This window comes from Benincasa hispida, chromosome 10, assembly GCF_027475165.1.
Source record: "Benincasa hispida cultivar pf3 chromosome 10, pf3_genome.v1.1, whole genome shotgun sequence".
NCBI lineage: Eukaryota > Viridiplantae > Streptophyta > Magnoliopsida > Cucurbitales > Cucurbitaceae > Benincasa > Benincasa hispida.
Genome location: NC_143487.1, coordinates 4,485,781 through 4,509,235, shown reverse-complemented (window position 1 = coordinate 4,509,235; position 23,455 = coordinate 4,485,781). Strand labels below are relative to the sequence as shown.

Sequence of the window (23,455 nt, the reverse complement as noted above, 5' to 3'; positions counted from 1 at the left end):
TCACTTAGCAAGAAGACTGCTAAGCATTGTTCCTTCCCAGTACCCCCAGCATAGTGAGGGAGCTTAGTTGAGCTAGGCAAAGCTCCTTGCGGTCTATTTTTCAGCAAGCCTGTAATTTGTCCATGTTGAATTTCTAGATATCGAATGGATGTTTCTTGGTGATAACGGGTAGAAATGTACGTTATCATAGTACTAAGTTCTTAAACAATGTTGGATTGCGTTGATGAAATATGTTAATTTGCATCCATTAAGCATTAATTTCATAATATTGCGGTCGCATGCGTTCAACGCATTAAAACAGTTGATTTTTGTATTTTTGTGTAGAATATGCGTTGATGCAATGTAAGAATGTCGATCATAGGAAATCACTGGTCGAGTGCAACTTCATCCCAAGGCTTTGCGATGATTGCGTTTGCAAACATTCGCCCAAGAAGGATCGCCTCAACTTGGTCAGTGCAACATGTTGGGCGCATCTATGTGAGAGGCTAATCAATCGCGATGGGACAGGAAGCTGATGACAGTCGAATCCAAATTATGTTGATAGCCGATAACGGTCACAAAGTATATTCAGGTTTTCGGTGATAATTATTCGACGCATCAATTCGGAATTAAAGTCATCCCATCTTTACAACCATGAGAGAGAAGCCGCCTTTCACCATGGACGCTCTATAAATACTAAAGGAATTCTTTAGAAAAGGGGTTGACGAGTTGATCAGTCACCATTCTTTAGTTCATACATCTTTGTTCTTTGCTTTCTTTCATTTTAAGGCAGAAGCGAGGAAGGAGGTTATGCCGGTAGATTGTTTCGGTAAGCTTGAGAGCCGGAAGATTTAAGGGCAGAGAGAAGACTGACGCCTATGGGAGCAGGAACATCTTTATAACCGAATAGAGATTTCAGTGTAAAAGCCTCTGTCAGCTAAGAATTGCTACCAGGCTCTCTACCTCTAAGTTCCATTGTTATTTTGTTCTTAAACTCATTTATAAAAATGGAATTTCCTTCTCTATATATGTTCGCTCTCTGTTATTTACGCATGAGTAGCTAAATCAGTTGAATGGGTTGAGAAGCATTTAGTTAGCAAACCTAGGGAATCTTCATTCTTTGCGATTATCTTGTATTATGTATGCTTCATTCGTCCATTAGAAATACTCGGGAGGATAGTCTAAGGACAGGATCTAGACTTGGGAAGGTCAGGTTAGAATCTAGGCTCAGAAGATCCAGATTAGAACGTATAATCGAGAGATAGGAGCTTAGGAATGAGCACTATTTGTTATTAACGCATCACATGCATCCTAGAGATACGATATGATTGTATGCGGTCATCTTGCTTTCATGCATTTTGCATCATCGCATCGGACAAGAGTAGAGACTTAGGAATAAGCTCTATGAACACTTTTGTATTCAACACATGTGTCCTAGATTTAGGAACATCGCATTTGCATTGGAAAATGACTTGCGGTGTATGGTGGTTATATGATCGCATAGTCTAACGCATTCCCAAGTAACACTAGCTAAAGATCTTCTCAACCCGTTCATCGCATACTCATTGCATCTATCACACAGCTGCCTTTGCTTAAATCCACCGCATTTGTTTATTTTCACATTAATGCAATCAACAACAAACCAACAATTTATTTACTTGGTTACCGCAAGGTTTTCATAAAAATTACCAACGCAATCTGTTTTCACAAGTTCCTGTGTTCGACCCTGGACTTACCAGGAAACTCAGAGGAATTTACACTTGGATTCCGCTGGGGAAATTTGAGTGCACAACGTAATTTCATCAACGCATATCATCCATATTTCCACTTCATAAAACAAAGCATCAACCCCCAGCATTGCGAGGGAGCTAAGTTGAGCTCGACAACGCTTCTTGCAGTATATTTTTCATCTCGCCTGCAATTTGTCCTAGATGAATTTCTAGATTTCGAATGGATGTTTCTTGATTCTGAAGCACTGATTCATTTTTCTCAATGTACTGCTTCAACAAGCTCTCTAAGGATGAAGATTGCGGTGTTTGCGAGCTGCTAGCTTGACTATGCTTTGGACCGTTGTTTTGCGGGAAAAAATCCAGGTGGCCCTCTTTCTTGCACCACTGGTTGGAAGCTTTGTTGTTGATTTTTTCATGAAAATTTTGGGTGGCTTCTCCACCCGGGGTTATATATATCGGAATAGGGATTATTCTTTATGAAGCATACTGACTGCGGGTTTTCTGGGCATTCTTCCATCGAATGAGCATCTCCACAAATGACACAGCTTGTGGTCGTTTGAGAATTGCATTGACCTGCCCTTTCTTCGCTCCCGTGTTATTAATTGCGATGCCTTGTATCAAACTCATCATCGCAGTCATTTGATTTTGTAGGGATGCGATGGCCTCGTTGTTTGCGTCATTATCTTTTATTCTTAATCTCTTATCGCTTTCCGCCAATCCTCATGATTTTTGGAAATGCGATCAAGTATACTCTTTTCCTCCTTATATGTTTTGCGGCTACCGCATTGGCAGTGGTATGCGGAGAGGGATTCAGTCCTTGGTAAAAAATCTCCATTTGTAGGCTGTCTGGTAAGCCATTATGTGAACAGTCTCTTACCAGCCGCTAACTTCACCCAAGCATCGCTGCGCGATTTCTCATTTTCTTGTTCAAAATTTGTTATTAATTTCCTTCTCCTGGCATTCTCGGTAGCTGGGAAGTATTTCTTCATGAATTTTTCGAAGACCTGTTCCCACGAGGTTATCTCCCCCGGTTCGAGAGAATATGCACATTTTCTTGCTTGATCGCATAAGGAAAATGAGAACAGAGTGAGTCGAACTTCCTTGGTGGAGATATTCGGGAACACAAAAGTGTTGTAGATTTCTATGAAGCTCCAGAGGTAGACGTGCGGGTCTTCGCCACGCCTCCCTTCAAATTGCCCAGCAGCTTAGATCATCTGCAATATTATCGACTTCATTTCAAACCTTGATCCATCTAACGCTGGTCTCATGATTCCTGGAGAGAAATCATAGAGATTGGGCAACGCATAGTCCCGAATGGGTCTATTGCGGTCATTCGCCAGAAGGATGGGGTTGGCCATTATATTGTTCGCATTTGCGACCCTTGCTTCCGGTTATTCCGCCATTCTTGGTGTTCTCTCTTGTTGTTGGCAGTTGTCTCTTAGTCTGCATCGAAATGTTCTCTTAATCTCCAGGTCGTAATTCGCCAGAGATTGAGAGTCTGCAAAGAAATCAGAAAAATTATTGTTAGCACACTGATTTTGCCGAAGTCCCTGGCAACAGCGCCAAAAATTTGATGCTTGTTTTATGATGTGGAATTATGGATGAAATGTGATGATAAAAATGCGTTGAGCACTCTAGTTTTCTCAGCAGAATCCAAGTGTAAATCCCACTGAGTTTCCTGGTAAGTCTAGAGTCGAACTCAGGGACTTGGGAAAACAGGTTGCGGTGGTAATTTTTAGGAAGACTTTGTGGTAACTGGTAACTCAAATAGTTATTGGTTTTGTTTATTGTGGTAACAAAAATAAACAAATGCGGCGGAGTTTGAAAAGAGTTGATAAAATGGAAGATGCGACGAGTATGCAGTGAAAGGGTTGAGAAGGGTTTCGGCTAACACTTCTTAGGATGCGTTCATGCAACACATATACAATAGTAAACCATCTCTCGATGCGAATGCTACGGCTTCTAATGTTAGGACCTACACATAAGCCTTTATTCTTATTTTCACAGATGCTCGTAAGTACAGTTGGGCCAAATTACCATTTTACCCCTGTAGTTACATCTCACTCCTCAAGTACCATTGATTCCTCTAATGAGCAATACAACATAGTCCAACTATGTGTGAACACCTCTCGGGCCAAGAGAAGGTGTGTGGCGCCACATCGTTCAAGCCCTGAAATCAACCCTTATGGGAGCTATCTATCTAGTTACCCCTACCTCGGGGAAGGAGTGAATTCCATCTTGTGTAGCTGAGTTCCCAGCTCCCAAATCAGACGAATCCCCAAAATGGTAGGTTTGAATCGACGACCTGCCCATTTGCACCCATACAAATCAAAGGACCGCCCTCAATGGCAGGAGTTCCCAACTCACTTAAGATTGAGGTCATGTTACTTATAGGCATCCTAGTGAAATGAAGTCTTTGTCATGAACGGTGTTATATAACGAGACGTTAACACTTCGTGGTCAGGTCTTATATAAACTCTTTGTATAGGACGCCCCCGCTTGCATGTCCCCAACACGAATGATCATGATCAGACCATCTGTGACAAGTCACAATACTTGTGACCATTCCACAAAGTGGGCCGTATCCGTAGCGTTACCAGGATAAGGTTTCCCTCCTATATGTATATACTGCCGACCAATTTGGTTATCACTCAAGACATGATCTACTTGTATACCACCACATACATGCTTGAGTCACATACAGATAACTAGTGATTTTTATGTTTATTGGTTTGTGGTAAGGCAAATAAAACAAGTAACTGAGCAAAATATCAAAATGTAAAGTAAATATCATATATTAACAATACAAGCGTTCATACAAACTGTTTACAAATTATAAGACACGAGACTTAGGGTATCAACCTCAATAGTACAAAGGAAATAAACTGTAGATACCATATTTTGTTTGACTTTTTTCTTTTTAAATTTTTTATGTATTATCTCAATTATTTTGTCTAGTATAAATTCCTTTAATAAAATATAGAAGAAAAATAAAAACAATAAAATTTAAATCAAAGATATTTAAGAAAATTAATTTTTTTTCAAAGAAGTTTACTCAATCTCTCATTTTCTTATTTTCTCACGCACACTTTCTCCACTATTACGTTTTCACCCATAACAGACTTCTCTCAACTCCTCCTTTATTCCTTAACTTTCTCAATTCTCTCTCAATTTCCCTCCCACTTTTCCTAGAGGGAAAAAGATATTGTTTGTCTCCAATTTGATTTTAGAACCAAAATCTTCTTTTATACACTTTTCACCCAATTAGGCCTTGGTAATGGACAATCTTTTGCGCCCTACATTTCAGGTTTGAATTCTGATATTTTATTATATTATCTTTTTTTTCCTAATCTTATTTCATATCAAATTTGATTTTTTTTAAATAATATTTTTTTTTAATAAATAATGACAAAAATAGGATTGGGGGGAAGTATTTTAAAAAATAGATGTTTTGAGAAAGTATTGACAGATTTAGGGTAGTGGAATCGTGTACTCGGTATACGATTTCCATGTCGCATACTCGTGTACTGGTACACGAGTACCATTTAATCCAGTCAACTGACGTGGTTGACCGGTCAAGCGAACTCGTGTACTCGGTACACGATTCGCTTATAAATTTGTTTTTTCTTTTTTTTTTTAAAGTTAATTGTTAAACTTAACTTAATTCCTTCATTATTGCTTATAATTTTTTTTTTAATTGTTAGACTTAATTAGTAAACTTAATTCTTTTATTATTAAACTTAATTATATATTTAATCTACAATGAAAACATCTTACACTTATATTAAAAAAAATACCATGATATTAAAGAATATTTACAATTAGTTCTTTTGAGATTTCCAATTTGAAAATGATACAATGTGGGATTTAAAAACGACTCCCTGGCCCTTACTCCTCATGGGGTTATCTTCATGTCCCTCTAAATTAGGTTCACCCCGTTGTTACTATCGTGTACGACGAATACGTCTTCGATCGGTGTCAGCAACATTGAATCGTCTTGTTTGTTGAATAATACTTTTTACGTTGATCAATGTTTGCTGACACACTGAACCCAATTCTGGTAGGTTGTTCTGCATTGAATATTGTTGAACATCGCCGATAAAATTATTCTGTAGAATAAAAAAAATATTAAACAATATTCATATTATATATATGGAAAATGTCTGATTTTAAATCTCTTACCATGCAGTAATAGTAAGCGTCATCTGGTGAGATAAATCGTCTCGTGATCGAATTGTACCAGGGAAAGTAGTCATATGATACAGTTGGCCCATCTGTTAATTCTCCCTGTGCACAACGATCACGTCGTCCATGCCAGTAGGATAAATACTCCGCATGGATTTGACGCTAGTCTTGGTCATGCTTACCTCTTAAATCGATCTGGTGTAGTTTTTTAGAGTGTATAGGATAACGAAGGTATCGTCTGTTGCATACCAAATTGTCTCAACACACGATCTGCATGATGCCACTCTACTATATGGAAGCATATAAGAGGGCTAACGGTCAACCAGATGTCTTCACCATCATGACAATAATTAGGTAAGGATGACCAAATCTGTGAGTATGGTGTCCAAATAACCTGATAAAAAAAAAAAATAATAATAAGCATACATATAAAATTTTTTAAATATTCATTTATATACATATTTACTACCTGATTGGGTGTCAGTATGTCGAATATTTTTCTATACACGAGCAACATATTTGCTGACTGTTCAGTGGCAGCTAATACACCACTCCATCTAAAATTATAAAAAATACAATTAATTTATATTCTTACATAAAATGATAATGAAATAAATATATAAATAAAATAATACCTGACACTAAGTGGACGATGTTCTGAGGCCTGTAGTTGGACTTGTGGTGCTACAATTGGAAATCGATTATAAGCCCATACTTGTGATAGTATCAGTGGCCCTGCTATTTCCAACGCTTGTGCATTGAAAGCCCGACAAAGTTCTCTGTACAACCATACAAGACATGCACCACCCCACAAGTACATACTAGCGCGCTTGAAATCAGACAATAATGGGAGGAACATGAGATGCACCAGAGTATTTGACTTGTTGGCAAATAAAAATCCGCCAATAAGCTGTAGGATGTATGCTCGTGCGTACCTACGTACGTTGATGTCGTCGGCATCGGGAGGTAATTCGGGAAACTGGGACACCAATCAAGAGATACTCAATCTTGATCCCTTCAGATCCTCTGGTAGAATGCCTAAGAGCTCCTCACAAACTTTCTTTCAGTCATACTGTAGTGAGCCTGTCAATGGTTGCCCGTCCACTCTTAACCCAAATTGTACGGCAACATCCTACAACATAATAGTGCATTCCCCACAGAGCATGTGAAATGTGTGGGTCTTTGGTCTCCAGCGCTCAACTAGAGCAGTAATCAGGTGCCAATCAAGCTGGATGAAACCAATCTGTGCAACCCCAAAAAAACCTGCCTCCTGAACATATGGAATAATGCGGTGATCAAATGGGATAATATGTTGTGTAGCCGCCTCCCTCCTCCGACAACTCAACACTATAGTGAACTATCTTATACTGTTTGTGAACGATGCGTGTTTTGTTGGTACAATTGTATAGGATTAGAAGAACCAGACTCCATTACCTAAAAAGTTCAAATTATATTACATAATAGAATCGATAACATAAAAGATACATAAAAAGTACATAAGAAAATACAATTACATAAAATAAGTTTATTAAATAAATTCATTACATAAATTCATTATAAATACATAAAGAATACAAATACATGAAATATATAATTACATGAAAATTGTAAATACATAAAGAATACAAATACATGAAATATATAATTACATGAAAATTATAAATACATAAAGAATGCAAATACATGAAATATATAAGTAAAAAAATAAAAATAAAAATCCTAATGACCCGAAGACGACGAAGCACCCAGTGTACGGTCTGGACAAGTGCGTCTATTATGTCCTTCTCTTTTACAAATTGTAAATCACATTTTTTGGCTTTCTTCTCTCCAATCCATTTCATTATGAATTCGCGTACTTTTTGGTCGACCTTGTTCTCTGAGTAAGTTCGCATTTGGACGAACTTCTGTAAATGATAATTCTGGCCAATAATCTGGGTGTTGAATTGGATGGAAGCGGCCTTCATAACAACGCTTGAAATTGGACAATTTGTAGCATCCATCAATAAGTGGTAGGTATGCCATATGCATGTAATTACAAACTGCAATTATATGAGAGCATGGAATCTTGAATGATTTCCACTGAACATGTCCCTTCTTTCAAGCTTAAAACTTGGGTGTGCTGTCCTTTGTAGGAATAAATCATACTTATGCCATTTTGTACTTCGAAAGTTTAACTTTCTCTATCAATGGATGTCACTGTATGTACTGATGCTCGTTTTTCCCACCTCTTCAGTTTCTTTAGGGCATATTCTGTATATATGTCCCCACGATCGAGTGCTTCAATGATTTCTTATCTTTTGTGTTCAAAATACAATATTGTGTGATAGAATGTTAGCCTAACTAAAGAAGTAATGGGTAACATTCTAGCACCTTTAAAGACGTCGTTCATGCATTTAGCTGCATTGCTGGTCATCCACCCATAGCGGTACCCATCATCATGTGACTATGTCCATTTTTCTAAGTCAATGTCTGTAAAAAATTCAAGACATTCAGGGTGCAATTGTTTCAATTCTTTCATGCACCGAATGAACTTACGCCTTTGGTGTGATTTTCGGCCTTAAACATCAAATTTTTTAGTTGCTTCGATTTGTATTTTGTATTGAAATTATTGGCAACATGGCGAAGACAATATCGGTGGTACGCTCTGGGTTCACTCCAACCAATTTTTTCATTATTAATTGCAGCAAGAATACTCTTATGTATGTCAGAAATCAAGCAAATACTCTCTCTTTGGGTAACATATTCACGCAAAACCCACAAAAACCATGACCAACTGGACGAATTCTCACCTTCTACGATAGCAAAAGCAAGGGAAAATATATGATCGTTTGCATCAATAGATAAGGCTGTCAATAATTTTCCCTTATACTTTTTGTATAGATGAGTTCCATCAATCGTGACTAATGGCCTACAATGGTTGAACCCTTCTCTTGCAGGACCAAAAGACAAAAAACTCGTCCAAAAATAGTCGTACCTGGCACATCAGAGGGAAGGAAAAACCAGTCTGTTCGTGTTCCTGGATTGTAATGAACAACAGCAGTCAGCCAATATGGAAGCTTCGAATATGATTTCTCCCAATCGCCAAACACAGCCTTTGCTCTTGGTTTGCCACACTCGTCTATAATTGACATTATAGCCATATTATCTTTTAATGGATTCTTGAAGTAGAGCCACAGGTATTCCAGGATCCGCTCTAACCAAATTTTGAATTTCGATACTCATGAAATTTGAATCCAGCTGTGAATGATCCTGTGTCAACTCTAAAAACAAATATGAGTGTTCTCCTTGAAGTTTTGTGATTTTGAACATCCCATGAGTTTTGCACCGACATGCCCGTAGCCTCCAAGCACAACCGTCACTCCAGGATTTACATTTAACATACCAAAGATCCTGATTTGATTCTACTACGATAATTTCGTAGTGTTTTGTCACATAATATTTTTTTTATAGAAGCTGTAAATCTTCTTTGGTATTAAACAACATTCCCTTTTGTATTAGACTACAGTTATCCACTCCTACATTCCTTTCTTCCAAAGTAGATCCTAGTTCACACATTGAATTTGTCATTTCCCAATCTATTTGGTTGAACATTTCCGATGGTACCAACTCAAGATCTTGCTCACCACTACCTCGTTTTCAAATAATTCATCAACTTCAACGTCGATGTCACTATCTCCATCATTTTCAGGTTCAAGAATTACTTAATCTTCAGGACGCATCGACATATTTATTATGTTTTTTTGAACTGTTATAGTTGACAAAAAATATGTTAATATGTCAACCCAACAAACTCTAATTTCTAAGTTTTCTATGTTTTCTAAGTTTAACTCAATCATACATAAACTAAATCATACATAAGCTATACATATAAGATTTCTAAGTTTAAATCAATCCAAACAAATAAAAAAAATGTAAGATCAACCCAAAAACGTACATAAACTAAATCACACATAAGCTAAATCATACATAAACTAAATAATACATAAACAAAATCATACATAAACTATACATAAACTATACATAAACTATACATAAACCAAATCATACACAAAACTATACAAACTATACATAAACTATATAATACACTATACATAAACTATACATACATAAACTATACATACACAAACTATACATTCACAAAATATATATAAACTAAATCATACACAACTATACAACATAAACTATACACAAACTATATAATACACTATACATAAACTATACATACATAAACTATACATATATAAACTATACATAAACTATACAAAAATATAGGAATATACTAAGCAAAATTCAGTCCAAAAACTTGCAAAAACATACATATAAATACAGATCAACCCAACTAGAGAAAGAAATATTCCAAGAAAAATTTGGCAGCCAAAAATGTAGGAAAATCGAGCAACACGATCGCTACAATGGAGGATTCGGTGTGGATCATTGGTCTCGGTGAAGAAAATCAACGAGATTTTGATAAGTAGAAGGGAGGAATCGATGGTCTCGTTGAGGGAAAATGATTATAAGCAACGGTGAGGAAGAAGAATAGCCGTTTCGGTGAGGAAGAAGAAGGGTTCGGGCGGAGGTTTTAAAGCGTGGAAGTCGTGTACCCGGTACACGACTTAGGGTAATTGTGTATCCAGTACACGATTCCCTCAGTTAAACCTGCATGACTGCCACGTCAGACTGGGCGTGCCAGGTGGCCAGGTACTCATGTACCTGGTACACGATTTAGGCCTTATCGTGTACCCGGTACATGATTTAGGTGTAATCGTGACCCCGTACACGATTTAAACATCTATTTTTGGGAATACTTTCCCCCAACCCTATTTTTGTCATTATTTATTAAAAAAACATTAATTTTTTTAAAAAAAAGTTCATCAAATTTTGAATGAATTGATATTGAGCATGAGAGATTAATTCTATATTTATCTTGAAGATTTGTTTGTCTACAATGAGTGCAACCCTCTATATTTGCAGTGTATGTATTAATATTATTAGTTTGAATTTTATATTAGATCTGCTGATTGTGATATAGGTACCATATCATCAATTAACCATTGTGAATAAATTTTTTTAATATATATAAAACTAAATCATTCACTATTTCTTTGTTAAAATTAAAGTTGAAGTAAATTAATGTTTGGTTTTAAGGGGAGTAGTATTCTCTTCATGGGATTTTGTCAAAATACCATAAATACATGAAATGTTTAACTAAAATAAAATTTGAGAATTAGTAGTATTATCCATGTGAATTATTCTAATTCATAAATATATGAGTTCTCCAGCAGATAAAATATATTTTTTTAGAAAAATAAATTTGAAAAAAGTAGTGTATCTTTAGCTATGAAGTACAGACACAGATACGGTTACACGATATGGATATGATCGGATATGACGATCCGTCAATTTCTAAAAAACTAAGATATGGATACGTCTAAGGATATGTCATTCTTTATATATTTTTTTAATATATATATATTTCTAAAAAACGAGGATATTGATACTTGAAGATATATTTTCTTTTTCTTAAAAAATATAGAATATAAATAAATTTAGCATACAAGTTGATAATAATAGCACAAAATAGAATACAAACACTTAAATACAATACAAAAAAAGCAACATCTAAGATGTTGAAGTATAATAGTTAATAAAATGCAATAAAAAAATGACTCATGTTACAAAGAAGAAGAAGATTAGAGAGAGAAATATGACGATAAACAAATAACTTCTTCATTGAATTGTTGAAGATATCCAAATTGTTTATATTTTGGTGGACTTTGTGGAGACTCAAATGTGAAGATGGAGATTAGACGATTCTAGGGTTTGGCTTTTATTTATTTTTTTCTTTTTAGTTTTCGACTAAAGTAGTGAGCTTTTTAAATAGGTTGCCTAGTTTTAGATTGAGAAAGATTAGATGAGTTGCTTGTGTTTTTCTTTAAAAAAAGTACGCGTAGAAATAGATAAGTCAAATCGTGTGTCAAATACGTATTTGGAAAGTATCTGGAAGTATCAATATATGATACGTGTCTGATACAGATTTTTTGCCTCACATGAAGTATCTGTGCTTCATAGGTCTTTAATGTGTCTCCAAACATCAGGTTTTATTGTTAAAATTCCATAAATACAAGATTTTTTTTTCCAATTTAAAATTCTAAATTTGAAATTATTTTCATATACTTAACAATTTGAATTTCAATAATCAATGATAATATTCTAATTAAAAGTGAGAGTGAACGGTCTATTTTTGGACTTTATTAAGTTCCTTAAATGCATGATATTCTCACCCGATATCAACGACGAAGATTAGAAACATCAAAGTTTGATGTTGTATTATTCTTGAATTGTGGAAAATTATTTTGAGAATCCAAAATAATGTCACTCATAAGTATTAATTTATGTCTTATTTCTAAAATGCATTTTAAAGAAAACAAAATAATATTTGGAAATTTGATAAAAATGGCCTATTGGAGTTTGATTTTGTATTTTTGACCTATTTTTGAAAAACAAGTTTTTTTGACCCATTGATGATGAAAATGAGGTAAACATGGAAAATATTGGTTATACAATTACTCTTATGCCCCTTATTAAATTCTCAATTTCAATTTCAACAATCCATCTACTAAATTAATTCACACAAAATTCTCCACCTCAAAAATTTACTCACAAAAAATTATTTTATCCAAAATTAATTGACAAAAGAATTTTCATATTCCCACACAAAAAATTCTCCATCAAATTTAATTTGTTTACAACCCCACAAAAAATTCTCTTCACCAAATTATTTACCGAATGAAAAGTCTTTCGTCAAGTCTAAAACTTGTATTTCACGAAGTTGTAATTTTGTACATTCCATAAGAAAGTATGTATTTCATTTTGTATGTATTCAATAATTCGATAATTTCTGAAAATGTTGATAAAAATAAATGACCTTTTTGGAGTTTGATTTATGTTTAGATAAAAATAAATGACCTTTTTGGAGTTTGATTTATGTTTACTTTGTTGATTGTTTTTTTTTTCATAATGCTTTGCATTTGATATTTATATTAAAAAAAATGAAAAAATAGTAATTTTTTTTAAGATACTTGGTCGGGCTTTACCGAATATTCATCGAAGCTTCCCATTTTGAGGTTTAGTTGCTAAGCGATCGTTTAGTTCAAGATGTTATACGATGTGAAGAAAAGTTAGACGATTGTATAGCAATGGGCGCTGATCGTTGTGATGTTGAACGCTAAAGGATCGTGTACCTGCAGGAGCTAAGTGATGCGTTTAAATGCTATACAATAGCACTACGCGATCGTTTAGCTTTGGCGTAGGAACTAAACGATACGTTGGATTTGCTAAACGATGGCACTACACGATCGTTTAGCTACGATGCACGCTAAGCGATGTGATGAAGTGCTACGTGATAGCGCTGAGCGATCATTTAGATGTAGAGCTAAGCGATCGTGGCGTGGGAACTAAACGATACGTTGGATTTGCTAAACGATGGCACTACACGGTCGTTTAGCTACGACGCGCGTTAGGCGATGTGATGAAGTGCTACGCGATAGTGCTGAACGATCGTTTAGATGCAGAGCTAAACGATCGTATAGATGAATTGCTAAGCGACGCGATGATGTTCTATACGATGGAGCTAAGCAATATTTTAGTTGCGGTGGATACTACGTGATGATATGAAAGCGTTAGGCGATGATGTTAAGCGATCGTGTAGTTTTATGCGATAGAGCTAAGCGATAGCTAGGCGATGGTACTAAGCGATCATAACTAAGCAATCCTTTAGCTTCAACAAACACTAGACGATAGCCTTTAGTGCTATACGATCGGCCTTAGCAAGACTTTGAGGTTGGATCGAGAGCAGCCGGTTCGACCGGCTTTCTCAAGGTCCAATCCGGTCCAGCCTCAAAGGGTTTTTGGAGCGATTTGTGCCCCTTATTAAATTTCCACCTTCAATTTCAACCACCAACCTACCAAATTAATTCATATTCTCCACCTAAAATTAATTTATCCAAAAACCATTAACCAAAAATTTTTCTCACCAAAAATTCAAAAATTCTCCATCAAATTTTTCTTTACAATCCCACAAAAAGTTCTCTTCATCAAATTGTTTCTAGAAGGAAATTCGCCAAGTCCAAAACTTGTATTTCACGAAGCTGTAATTGTTGTACACTCCGTCATAAGAAGGTATGTATTTCATTTTTATATGTATTCTCAATATTTCACGATTTGTTTTGGTGGCGTTTGGAATGAAAGGGAAAAGGATTATAATGGAGGAGAGTTGTGGGGGTTTGACATTGAGTTGAGCACGACCTATAATGAATTCCTGACTGAAATTTATAGGATAAGTGGTATAATGTCGGATAAGTATAATCTTGTTATAAGATGTATACTTCAATTGAGATCCAAAGCCCCTGTATTTGTAATTCGGAATGATGAAGATCTACACATAATCCTTACATGGGAAGAGGTCTCAGTAATACCTCTTTACGTATCCACGCTTCCAAAGTATTCAACAAACCAAGTATTTCATAAATTCATATGTCCGACGAACAGAAGAAATCCCTTCAACATCTAGACCAGTACAATGGAAGATGGAATCAGATAGTCAATTTTCCCCCACATATTTTAACCCACCACTTACTTCGTCGCCCAGTAATTTGGCGACTCATAACTTAGGGGATGATGTAGACCAAGGTCAATATTTTAATGATTGGTCTTGGAGGGAGAAGGACGATGAAGAGGAACCCAAGATTAACACCTACCAAACACCTCATGCAGAAGAACGAAGAATCAAAGACTACGGAGGCTCGTCACATACGAAGGGTTGTGACTTGTCACATCCTTCTAGTAGCACAATCACTATGCTAGGTCAGTCTTATTCTTCTAAAGATGTGCAAGTTGGTGACATATTTATATCTAAGAAGGATTTAAATATGTGGTTATCTATGTTAGCAATTACAGGTAACTTTCAGTTTAGGGTGAAGAAGTCAACCACAACATTATACAAAGTTATATGCTTAGTTGAAGGTTGCAAATGGAGACTTCGAGCCGTTAAATTGAAAAATTGTGAAATATTTAAGATCTCTAAGTATGACAATTTCCACACATGTTGAAATAAAATATTGACTAACGATCATAGAAAAGCTTCTAGTTCCGTTAAATTGAAAAATTGTGAAATATTTAAGATCTCTAAGTATGACAATTTCCACACATGTTGAAATAAAATATTGACTAACGATCATAGAAAAGCTTCTAGTTGGGTTCTCGGACATTCAATTTCGTCGAAGTTTGAAAATGTTAGTCGTTCATATAGACCGAAAGACATTGTGAAGGATATAAACAAGAGTACGGTGTGAGTTTAAGTTATGACAAGACATGGAGGGCAAGGGAAGAAGCGTAGTGCTTATTTGGGGGTCACCAGAAGAATCGTACAAGAAGTTACCTAAATTTGGTGAAGCCTTACAAATTGAAAATCCTGGTTCAGCCTTTAAATATGATCTGCAAGAAGATAAATATTTCAAGCACGTCTTGATGTCTCTTGGTGCTTCCATTAAGGGGTTTCTGAAGTGCATTCGCCCTGTTTTAATTATAGATGGAACACATTTAAGGGGTAAATATAGTGATAAACTCCTTCTTGCGATCGGGGTTGATGGAAATAATCAAATATACCCGGTTGAATTCGGTATATCTGGTGGAGAAACTGATGAATCTTGGGTGTGGTTCCTTCAACAATTAAGATGTGCAATTGGAAGTTCATGATTTGGTTATCATATCAGATAGACACCCTAGCATAAAAAAGACAATTATCACGGTCTTCCCAGAAGCATTTCATGGTATCTGCATCCATCATTTGAAATGTAATTTATGTGAGCACGACCATCTCAAAATGCATGGTATCGCATTATCATTCAATCTGTTTGCAATGTATCCGAATAATGATGAAATCATTTCATATGCCCATACCTATATAAAATGTAAGTGTATATCAGTGGTGTACTTTTATAAATATTCATTAAATCAAACTAATTAAGTTACTTGGAAAGCATAGGAAAACCAGTAAAGGTTTTACGTCTGTTGTTTTCCATTTGCATTACCTTTATAAGCCCGTGCTTTATCTTTCAATCCTTGTTTGAATCGTTTAATTGTATTGGCAAAAATTTTCTTGCTCCAATCCTCATTACAAAATCTATTCCAATCGTCTATGATCGCTAAATTTTCAAAATCCATTTGCTTTTTCCTCTCTCTACCCATCATAGCAAACTCAATAAAATAAAACAATGCAATTTTCACTACATCAAAATCGTTTTCAAACTCAAGACTTGGAAAAATAGAGTCCAACTCGTATGCCTTCATGCCCTCATTATTGTTTAGATACTTAGCTCTAACTCTAACAAAAGAATTTTCTCCCTTCACATTTCTAGTTTGATGTTTTAGTCCTGTGATACTTAGCTCTAAGTCTAACAAAAGAATTTTCTCCCTTCACATTCCCATAAGATTAAAGCTAATAACATCTCTCCTAGGTTCCTTTATTTCACGAAGAAAAATATAATGAATTAGTGGTCTATTGAAGAAGATGTTTGTGTCAAGGAGAGGACCAAAACATGTTTGTCTAGACATGACTAATTGTATCGGAGATAATTTTTTCTTAATTTTAGGGATAGCCTTTCTTATGTGGGAATAATATGAAAGGGTTGCAGGAAAATGGCCATTAGGATGAACCTTCATATCTAGTTCCATTATAACCTATATTTTTCATGAAATAGATAAATTAGAAAGCAACACATCATGATCATCAATGCATATTTAAAAAAAATAAAAAATTATATATAATATAAATAAAAAAATGGCCCGACCCATACCCGGCCGGGTATGGCACCGGGCGAAAAAACAGAATACCCTTACCTGGTCTAATACCCGGCCGGGCCGGACCCGGCCAAATTCCCGAAACATTCCCTACATGGCCTGCCCCCCCTACCTGGTCCCCTTCCCTTACCTGGTCCAATACTCGGCTGGGCCGGGACCAGGCTAAATTCCTGAAAGTTCCACACGCATAGCCAGTCCCCCTCTACCGGTCCCTTCCCCCTACTCGGTCCAATACCCGGTCAGGCCGAATTCCCGAAAGTTCCACACACACGCCCCCGCTCGACCCGCCCCCTCTACCCGGTTCCCTCCCCTTACTCTGTCCAATACCCGATGGGGCTGGGATCGGGCCGAATTCCTAATACTTCCACGCGCGCCCCTTCTCTACCTGGTGTCCTCCCCCTACCCGGCTCGGCCGGGACCAGGCCAAATTCCAGAATATCCACTTACACGGGTTGGTCACGTACCCGGTTCAAGTGCTTTGAAGCTCGGTCGGGCGCCACCTACTCCTACCCGGTTTTGCCCCCTTCCCCCTCGTCCTTTCCTCTCTTTCCCGCTCATACCTGGTCGAAATAACGGCCTGGCCGGTCTACCACTGGGCACAATCTTCCCCAAATCTATCTCAAAGTAACCTTAAACTTGCCCGTCCGGTCACATACCCGGTCACAATGGTATGAAGCCCGGCCGGGTAAGATCGATTTCCAGAAACGCATTTTAGGCTCAAACTTATTCAGAAAATGCGGAACATGATTTTTTTAGGAAAAAAATAAACATTCAACATAGATCTAATATAGGTTTCAAATATTCACACAAGAACACCAAACATAAACTAACACATTGAGTGAAAAAAAATGAAAATCCATATCTTCGTTGAAAAATCCCAAAGGATCTTTAATGAAAAGGAGAATGACAAAGAAATGTAGAATGAGAAGAGTGAAATGAAGTGAGATTGAGGACTTTTGAAATAGAGAAGAGTGAAAATAGAAAAGAAAAGTGAGAGTATGGAGGGTTTGAGTGAATTTTGAAATGTGAAGGGTACTAGGGTAATTTTTATTAATTTTTAAAATTGTGGATATAAAAAAAATAAACTTTTTAAAAATGGTCCAAAAATCAAAATCAAAACTTAAAAAAGGTTATTTTTGTCCCTTACCCATCACATTTTATGAACTTTATTAATTGTTTCCTTCCTTATTTTAAGAGGGACGTGAGCCGCTCCACATCGAATATGGTACAAAGGAATATGGGAAAATGGCACTAAAGGAGTACTAAAAATTTTCTAAATAGGAAAGGACGAAACTCCCTATGTTCCAGCAAACAGCCGCAAGCTCTCTTGGTCTCATGATTCCACCATATTTCCCACCTTAATGTTACAGTTTTGCATTCGAAGCTCAATCGTCTCACCATTCCCATTCATTTCTCAAATCACTCGATTCCAGTACAGACACTTCCATCAACCCATTTTCGTTTCCGCTTTACAATCCCCATTTCCTCTTCCTCGAAGTACAGAGCCAAATTCTTCCATTCACATCAACCTCCTGACCCTGTGCTCTAACGCCCAATCTCTTCCTCAAACCAAACAACTCCACGCCCTTTGCCTTCTCAATGGCTTGCTCCCCCGTAGCGTCTCACTCTGTTCTTCCCTCATCCTCAATTACGCAAAGTTTCAACACCCAGAATCCTTCTGTTCTCTTTTTCATCAAACTGTCCAGAATTGCCGCACTGCATTTCTGTGGAATACCTTGATTCGGGCTCACTCCATTGCTGGGAATGGGACGCGTGATGGGTTCGAGACGTACAACAGAATGGTTCGAGTTGGTGTTCAACTCGATGACCATACGTTTCCTTTTCTTCTCAAGTTGTGTTCTGATTCGTTTGATATTTGGAAAGGTATGGAGGTCCATGGGGTTGTGTTTAAGTTGGGTTTTGACACTGATGTCTATGTTGGCAATACGCTGTTGATGTTGTATGGGAATTGCCGGTTCTTAAATGATGCGCGAAGGGTGTTCGATGAAATGCCGGAGAGAGATGTCGTCTCATGGAATACGATTATTGGGCTCTTTTCGGTTAATGGGGATTATAGGGAGGCGCGTAACTATTACTTTTGGATGAATTTGAGGTCTGGGATTAAACCAAATTTGGTTAGTGTCATTACTCTGTTACCGATTTCTGCTGGCCTTGAAGATGAGGAGATGACAAGACGAATTCATTGTTACACTGTGAAAGTTGGTTTGGATTCTCATGTCACTATTTGCAATGCACTTGTGGATGCATATGGGAAATGTGGGAATGTGAAAGCTTTATGGCAAGTTTTCGATGAGATATTTGAGAGGAATGAAGTTTCATGGAATGCAATGATCAATGGTCTAGCTTGTAAGGGTCGTTGCTGGGATGCCTTGAATGTTTTCAAGATGATGATCGATGCAGGAGCTAAACCAAACTCCATCACCGTTTCGAGCATTCTACCTGTGTTGGTTGAACTGGAATGTTTCAAAGCAGGAAAAGAAATTCATGGGTTCAGTATGAGAATGGGAACAGAAACTGATATTTTCATTGCAAATTCACTGATCGACATGTATGCGAAGTCTGGTCGTTCAACTGAGGCATCTAGCATATTCCACAACATGGGTAGAAGGAACATTGTTTCTTGGAATGCTATGATTGCTAATTATGCTCTTAATGGACTTGCGTTGGAAGCAATAAGATTTATAATTCTAATGCAAGAGACTGGAGAACGTCCCAATGCAGTGACCTTCACTAATGTTCTTCCTGCTTGTGCACGTTTGGGTTTACTTGGTCCTGGTAAAGAAATACATGCCATGGCAGTTCGTTTAGGACCAACATCTGATTTGTTTGTTTCAAATGCTCTGACAGACATGTATGCAAAATGTGGCTGCCTCCATTCTGCTCGCAATGTCTTTAACACCTCTCATAAAGATGAAGTTTCATATAACATATTGATTATAGGATATTCTGAATCTAACGATTGCTTGGAGTCTCTGAATTTGTTCTCAGAAATGAGGCTGCTTGGTAAGAAGCCTGATGTTGTTTCCTTTGTGGGTGTCATATCAGCTTGTGCAAATCTAGCTGCAGTCAAGCAAGGAAAAGAGATTCATGGTGTAGCATTAAGAAATCTTCTTTACTCTCATCTCTTTGTCTCAAATTCCCTTTTGGACTTTTACACAAAATGTGGAAGAATTGATCTTGCTTGTAAGGTCTTCAACCAAATTCTATTCAAAGATGTAGCCTCTTGGAATACTATGATTTTAGGATATGGAATGATAGGAGAGTTGGAAACTGCAATTAGCATGTTTGAAGCCATGAGAAATGATACAGTGCAATATGATTTAGTTTCATATATTGCAGTTCTGTCAGCTTGTAGTCATGGAGGACTAGTTGAACGTGGTTGGCAATACTTCAGTGAGATGCTTGCTCAACATCTTGAACCAACCGAAATGCACTATACATGTTTGGTCGATCTACTCGGCCGTGCTGGTTTCGTAGAAGAGGCAGCAGAGCTTATTCAGCAACTTCCCATAGCACCTGATGCAAATATTTGGGGAGCTTTGCTTGGTGCGTGCCGAATTTATGGAAATGTCAAGCTAGGTTGTAGGGCAGCAGAACATTTATTTGAGCTAAAGCCTCAGCATTGTGGATACTATATTCTTCTTTCAAATATATATGCAGAAACAGGAAGGTGGGATGAGGTAAACAGAATTAGGGAACTGATGAAGTCTAGGGGAGCGAAAAAGAACCCTGGCTGTAGTTGGGTTCAGATTTATGACCAACTGCATGCTTTTGTGGCTGAAGAGAGAGCAGAGGGATTTGAATCAGGTGGTTGGCTGGCAGAATCCGTTTGATCTGATAAGTTATTTGAACGACGATTTCACAATTAACAATTCAAAAAGATTAAGAATGATGAGAGGCAATTCTTAGAAATCAAGGACGTATTAGTACAACCTATAAAACAGATCCTATTCAAAGTAAGGTCATGGAAGTCGATAACTTCTCAAATTGCAACTTTCACTTTAACACGGTCAAGTTCATCTCATTACTTCTTCGTACTGAAACACACACATAAACAGAGGTCGAGAACTCAACAGCTCGAAAGAAGCTATGTACTAGAATCTAATCTCATCACTGTCAATCTAAGTTGGTTCAAAGTGGTAAAACAAACATAAATGTCTATTATTTGCTGTCGAATCCCCTTCTATTTATTTGTAATCTTATATTCTAATAGAAAAATAACTTGAGAGTCTAGAGGCATTTTGAAGTACATGGTTGGAGACAAACTTTGTATGGGAAATAAGGTCAAGGATGAAAGCACAGAGAGAAGTTCATGCAAATTTGACCAAACAAAAACAAATTTCTACGCCCCATTTGGTTTTTAAAAATTAAGTCTATATTTTTCTGAAGTAAAAGAGTTGATTTTTTAATCAAATTCTAAAAAAAAATTAATTTTTAAAAACTAATTTCTTAGGTCTCATTTAGTAAAATTTGATTTTTTTTTTAAAATTAAGCTTATAAACACTACTTCTATTTCCAAATTTTTTCTTTATTATCTATTTTTTATCAATGGTTTAAAAAACCAAGTCAAATTTGAAAAACTAAATAAGTAACTTTTAAAAATTTGTTTTTGTTTTTGAATTTTGACTAAAAATTCAACCACTGTACTTAAAAATATGCAAATCGTTGTAAGAAATTGGGTGAAAATAAGCCGAAATAAAAAATCAAATATGAAATAGTTATCAAATGAAGCCTTTAGGTTTTCAAAACTTGACTTGATTTTTGAAGAGTTCAACGTCAAATGATTGAGTACAGTAGTTCTTCATATAAAATTGTTGACTCTATAGATAATATGGAGAAGACTAAATTGTTTCAAGCATCAACAAAACAAGAAGTAACCTTTACTTCAAAGGGAGGACAAATTATTCATATGTCATTTGACTAGTAATGTTTATGATGTTTATAATACAAAATATTTATAATGTTTTTGACATAATTTTTATGATAAAATTTAAATTTTGATTGTAAATTTAGTTTTTTTTAGTTCAATAAATAAATAATTATCATCAAATGAAAAAAAAAGTATTTAAAACTATATATTTATTGCGATTGTAAAACTATATAGAATATATTTATTAAGAATTATATCATGTAATTTTGGATTTTTCAAGAATTTTATTTTAAATTAAAAATTAAATAATTTTGAATCATTGGTTCAATAAAATTGAAAGTTGGAAACAACCAAAATAATCTAATTTGTATAATAACCATGATTTAATAATGATTCTACATTTTAAAACAAAGATTAAAATTGAAAATTAAATATATCTACTTTTTCTTCATTCAAATCAAAATAGAAATAACAAAATTGTGGTAGAAAATTTTGAGACATAATTTTTAATGCAGAAAAAAGATTTTTGAATGAATACACTTGTAGATGAGTTTAAATTTTAAATATTTGACATGAATAAAAGTAAAGAAAGGGAAAAAAAATTATAAAGTAAATGAGATGAATAAAATTATAATATCTGTCATAATTGAAATGAAATCCGTAAAATAAAATTGATAAAAAAAATACATAAAATAGAACTCATTATTCGATCTTATTTGTTTACATTAGTCACATTTATTTCTATGTTCTATATATTTCTTTTTTCATTTTATATTTTAAAAAAGTTACTTATACATAATGGTGCATAAAGTATATGATCACATTTAGAAGAAAGTTAGGATGAGTAATAAAGTACAACCACATGTGTGCATTCTGATTTCACTTCGAAATCAGATGCAATGTTAAGTTTTGAAAAGTTTCTTCACCAAAGAGACTTTTATATAACTTTTATCCTTACAAAATATACTCATCTCCGCATTATAAAATGCCGTGTACATCTTGAAATAGAGTGATTTCTAAAAATAGAAAAAAGTATATAGTTTATAAAATTGATTAAAAAAGTGTGCACAAGTTAACAATTAAATTTATTAATCTGGAAGGAAAAAAATAAAATTTACAAAAAAGTTTACATATAGTTTGTTTGTTTGTTTGTTTGTTTTTTTTTTTTTTTTTTTTAATTACTGTGGGTGATATTGTACCTTGTTTTTTTCCTCTCCTCTCTTTGCTGTCCAAGGATACCCCTTTTGTTCTCTTTTCTTCTTAAAGAGAATACATGTAAAATAAAAGGGGTAAATTAACACATAATTATAAGAAAAAAGAGTACAAATAATTAAAATTGAGTATATAATACATATTTATTTTAAAATGAATAACAAAGTAGGAAGATAAAAGATTTTCGCGCTTTCTCATGACCTTTTATATATTAGTATATCACTCAATTTTTTTTTTTTTAAAAAAAAAAACAGTAGAAATTTATTTAACCCCCACCCTACGAAACTTATTGATCCAATGTTAAATCATAGTATTAAATTGCCTTTCTACTCTATTTGTGGTTAACTATGTATTATTTGATTTCTTTTATTTGTTTGTTGGTTAATAATTGTCCAGTGTCATCTTGAAACGTGTATATTCTCTTTTGTATTTTAAATCTTTGTATCTATGCTTCTTTATATTAGCCGTCTTCAATTTTGGTGGAGTAATATACATAAAATATCTCCTCAAATCTTTTCAATCTTTTTTTACTTAACATCCTCTATTTTCTTTCTTTTTTCTTTAAAAAAAAAAAGTTTAGAGAGAATAGATTCATCGGTTT

General features: G+C 35.3%; 2 protein-coding genes across 2 annotated transcripts; both read left to right on the top strand.

Annotated features, from left to right (window-relative positions):
- The first annotated feature begins 15,263 nt into the window (after positions 1 to 15,263).
- Positions 15,264 to 15,647, top strand: LOC150033050 (protein FAR1-RELATED SEQUENCE 4-like). Its single transcript, XM_090305910.1, has one exon. The coding sequence runs from the start codon at positions 15,264 to 15,266 to the stop codon at positions 15,645 to 15,647; it is 384 nt and encodes a 127-aa protein (XP_090162036.1).
- Positions 15,648 to 17,943: 2,296 nt separating this feature from the next.
- LOC120088654 (pentatricopeptide repeat-containing protein At3g16610-like) lies at positions 17,944 to 21,005 on the top strand. The gene has a single exon (XM_039046068.2). It carries the CDS (start codon positions 18,113 to 18,115, stop codon positions 20,603 to 20,605), a length of 2,493 nt encoding a protein of 830 aa, XP_038901996.1. The 5' UTR covers positions 17,944 to 18,112; the 3' UTR covers positions 20,606 to 21,005.
- The last annotated feature ends 2,450 nt before the right edge of the window (positions 21,006 to 23,455 follow it).

What these genes read in the sequence shown, in the direction of transcription:
- LOC150033050 (XM_090305910.1), top strand. Translation starts at nt 15,264, where the DNA reads ATGGAGGGCAAGGGAAGAAGCGTAGTGCTTATTTGGGGGTCACCAGAA.
- LOC120088654 (XM_039046068.2), top strand. Translation starts at nt 18,113, where the DNA reads ATGTTACAGTTTTGCATTCGAAGCTCAATCGTCTCACCATTCCCATTC.